The sequence below is a fragment of the Suncus etruscus genome, chromosome 12 (genome assembly GCF_024139225.1).
Source record: "Suncus etruscus isolate mSunEtr1 chromosome 12, mSunEtr1.pri.cur, whole genome shotgun sequence".
Taxonomy (NCBI): Eukaryota; Metazoa; Chordata; class Mammalia; order Eulipotyphla; family Soricidae; genus Suncus; species Suncus etruscus.
Window position 1 is genome coordinate 91,934,178 of NC_064859.1, and position 3,824 is coordinate 91,938,001.

The 3,824-nt window shown below is 58.4% G+C and overlaps 1 protein-coding gene across 1 annotated transcript; it reads right to left on the reverse strand.

Moving 5' to 3' along the window:
• Positions 1 to 483: 483 nt before the first annotated feature.
• LOC126024290 (basic proline-rich protein-like) lies at positions 484 to 3,041 on the reverse strand. The gene is made up of 3 exons (XM_049784684.1): positions 3,032 to 3,041; positions 923 to 1,388; positions 484 to 856 (listed from the first exon to the last, which is right to left on the reverse strand). Exons 1-3 carry the CDS (start codon positions 3,039 to 3,041, stop codon positions 484 to 486), a joined length of 849 nt encoding a protein of 282 aa, XP_049640641.1.
• Between the last annotated feature and the right edge of the window lie 783 nt (positions 3,042 to 3,824).

Consider the following 3,824-nt stretch of genomic DNA (forward strand, 5'->3'; position numbering starts at 1 on the left):
CAAGAGGAGGGGCAGGGAAAGAGGAGGAAGGGACGCCTCCCTTTCGCCCCGCAGGCGCGTCGAGGCCACCTGGACTGGACGCAGGAGCGGACAGAGCGAGGAGGGACGGAAAGAGAAAGCGAGACAAGGCCCGCAGCGGAGCGATCCCCTCTAAAGACTCCCGGAGGCCGAACCCAGCTACGGGGGAGGAGACCCCGCCGAGGACCAGCCCCGCGAGAGCCCAAATCGCGCCCAAACCCCGCCCACCAGGGGCCGCCTCGTCCAATAGCAGCTCAATGGCCCCGCCCACCTGAAAGCCTCGTCCAATAGCAGCCCAGAGGCCCCGCCCACCTCGTCCAATAGCAGTCCAGCGGCCGCGCCCGCCCAGTCCAATAGCTGCCCCAGGAGCCCCGCCCATCCGACCGCCTCGTCCAATAGAAGCCCAGCGTCTCTGCCCGCCCAACCGGCCGTCTCGTCCAATAGCAACCCAGAGTTCGCGCCACCTTAGTCCAATAGCAGCCCAGAGGCCCAGCCCACCACGCATTTTTGTCCAATAGTAGCCCAGCGGCTCTGCCCGCCCACCAGGCCGCCTCGTCCAATAGGAGCCCAGATGTCACGCCCACCAGGCCGCCTCGTCCAATAGAGGCGCAGCGTCCCCGCGGCGCATGCCTTCGGTTGGTCGGGACGCCGCGAGGGCGGGGCCCGCAGTTGGGTTGCGCTGCGGAGCGCAGCTGTGAGGGAGAAGCCGCTCTCGGAGCCCGGGCCCCGGACGCAGCTGAGCGGCGGAGCCGGACGGAGCGCGGAGGCGAGAGGTGGGTGAGGAGGCGCCGCGTTGGGCGAGGCGACGGGAGGCTCGAGCCTCCGCGTCGCGGGGCGGCTACGGCGGGGTCCCTCAGGCAGGCAGGAGGGTGTCGGGGCGCCATGCTCCAGAGCTCTGCGCTACCAGGCTGGGCTCGCCGGAGGCCCGGCTCGGTCGCCGCCGGGTGTACTCGACCCGCCAGCGTCGCCCCACGCCCGAGCGGCCCGGGGTGGCGCGAGGCCCGGCCGGCCGCAGCCCGTCTGTGTGGAATCGGGCTGGCGGGAGGCGGGGCGGCGGCGGGGACTGCGCATGCGCGGGCTCGGCGGAAGCGCAGCGTCGGGTGCGCGCGTCTCAGGGACGCGCCCGGCGCTCGGGGCGTGGCCTGTTCTCTCGAGGGGCGTGGCCTGCAACGAGGGGAGTGGTATGTGTCCCGAAGGGGCGTGACTTGCATAGAGGGGCGTGACCAATGTTTCTGACAGCCCGCGGGGCCGCCGGCCTTTGGTGGATGGATGGGGCTGGGGCTGCTTCAGCTCCCGCTCCCGCTCCAGTAGGGCGGCCTGGGCGCAGGAGATCCCGCCCCAAGGCTGCTCCCCCTTTTCGGCGCCCTCTTCTGCCCCCCGAGGCCGAGCCGTAGAAATGCCAGACTCAGGGGCCGGAGAGATAGCCTGGAGGTAGGGCGTTGGCCTTGCTTGCGGAAGGACGGTGGTTCGAATCCCGGCATCCCACATGTCCCCCGAGCCTGCCAGGAGCGATTTCTGAGCGTAGAGCTAGGAGTAACCCCTGAGTGCTGCCGGGTGTGACCCAAAAACCAAAAAGGAAAAGAAAAATGCCAGGCACAGAGGTATTCGAGAACAGACACTCGGCCCGCAGTCAGGTCTGCTCAGGGCTCGACCGATCCAGAGGACCAGTGCATCCTGGGGATGATGTGACAGGACCGCTGTCTGGGTCCTGGGTTCAGGTTCTTTTTTTTGTTTTTGTTTTTGGATCACACCCGGTGGCACTCAGGGCTACTCCTGGCTCTGCTCTCAGAAATCGCTCCTGGCTGGCTCGGGGGACCCGTATGGGATGGTGAGAATTGAACCCAGGTCCATCCTAGGTTAGCCGGTGAAAGGGAAATGCCCTACCGCTGCGCTCTCTCTCCGGCCCCAGAAGGTTCTTAAGAGCCTTTGAGGGGCCGTAGAGATAGCATAGTGGTAGGGCAATTGTCTTGCTAGCAGCTGACAGTGGTTCGGATCCCGGCATCTCAAAGGGTCCCTCGTGCCTGCCAGGAGCAATTTCTTAGCAGAGGGCCAGGAGTAACCCCTGAGCGCCGCCGGTGTGGCTCCAAAAGCAAACAAACGGCGAGGTGGCGCTAGAGGTAAGGTGTCTGCCTTGCAAGCGCTAGCCAAGGAAGGACCGCAGCGTCCCATATGGTACCCCCAGCCAGGGGCAATTTTTCAGCGCTAAGCCAGGAGTAACCCCTGAGCGTCAAACAGGTGTGGCCCAAAAAACAAAGAACAAAAACAAACAAAAAAGAGCCTTTGACTGTGAGGCTTCTGATATACGAATACCTCGGGTATTTCCGATTGTAGTTTAGCTGTTCAGGGGTTGGATTCCTTGTAGAAATAGTTCCTCTCACAAGCAGGTCATAGCAACTTCTCTTGACCCTTGAGACCTGCAGGTAGATGGTCGCCAACTTTCTTGGCTGACTGAGTTAAGCACCTCAGATAGGGAAGGACCAAGGGAGAGCTTGCCAGGTTTTTCTCGGTACTGCACTGCTATCTGGTTGATATTTACTTAATATGTCAGCTGTTTAATACGAATATCCCCACCTGCGCTAAGCACAGTGGAAGGCAGAGTTGGGCTCTAAAATGAGAGGAGAAAGAGGAGGGAAGGAAGGAGAGAGAGAGAACATTAGGTAGGGTGCTTGCCTTGCAAACGACCAAGCCAGGCATCTCATGATTCCCTGAGTGACATCAGGAGCCAGAATTAACCCCTGAGCATCACTGGGTATAGCCCATCCACCCTCCAAATAAATAAAAAAAAAAAAAAAAGTGGGATCGGAATGGTAGCACAACAGTAGAGCATTTACCTTGCATGTCGCTGACCCAGGATGGACAGTGGTTTAATCCCCGGCATCCCATATGGTTCCCCGAACCTGCCAGGAGCAATTTCTGAGCACAGAGCCAGGAATAATCCTTGAGCACTACCGGGCATGGCCCAAAAATAAAAACAAAGGACTTTTGGGTGGGAATCAGAGATACTGAGAGATACCTGGGTTCATACATTGAGAATGCTTTCTGCCTTTCTTTTTTTTTTTTTTTTTTCTTTTTTTGGTGTTTGGGTCATACCCAGCAATACTCTGGGGTTACTCCTGGCTCTTAGCTCAGAAATCACTCCTTGGGGCATGAGCAAGTGTGTTTGCCTTGCACACGGCCGATCCAAGTCAGATCTTTTTATTTGTAATCTTCATTGATCTTTTTTTTTTTTTTTTTGTCAGGATGGACCTTGGTTTGATTCCTGTCATCCGATATAGTCCCAAACCAGGAGTGATTTCTGAGAGCATAGCCAGGAGTAATCCCTGAGCATCACAGGGTGTGGCCCAAAAAGAAAAAAAAACAAATCAGTGGGCCAGAGAGATAGCACAGCCGCGATTGCCTTGCAAGCAGCCAATCCAGGACCAAAGGTGGTTGGTTCGAATCCCAGTGTCCCATATGGTCCCCCGTGCCTGCCAGGAGCGATTTCTGAGTAGATAGCCAGGAGTAACCCCTGAGCATCGCTGGGTGTGGCCGAAAAAAAAAACCAAAACAAAAACAGAAATCGCTCCTGGCAGGATTGGGGGACCATATGGGGTGCTGGGGATCTAACCATTCTCTGTCTTGAGTCTGCTCCATACAAGGCAAATGCCCTACTGCTCTGCTATCTAGCCCCCACGGTTTTGTTCTTTTTTTTTTTTTTTTGGTTTTTGGGCCACACCCGGTAACGCTCAGGGGTTACTCCTGGCTATGTGCTCAGAAGTTGCTCCTGGCTTGGGGGACCATATGGGACACCGGGGGATCGAACCGCG

What these genes read in the sequence shown, in the direction of transcription:
- LOC126024290 (XM_049784684.1), bottom strand. An exon ending in CCTCCGGCGAGCCCAGCCTG is followed by an intron (nt 857 to 922) that starts GTAGCGCAGAGC and finishes ACCCCGCCGTAG; the next exon opens with CCGCCCCGCGACGCGGAGGC.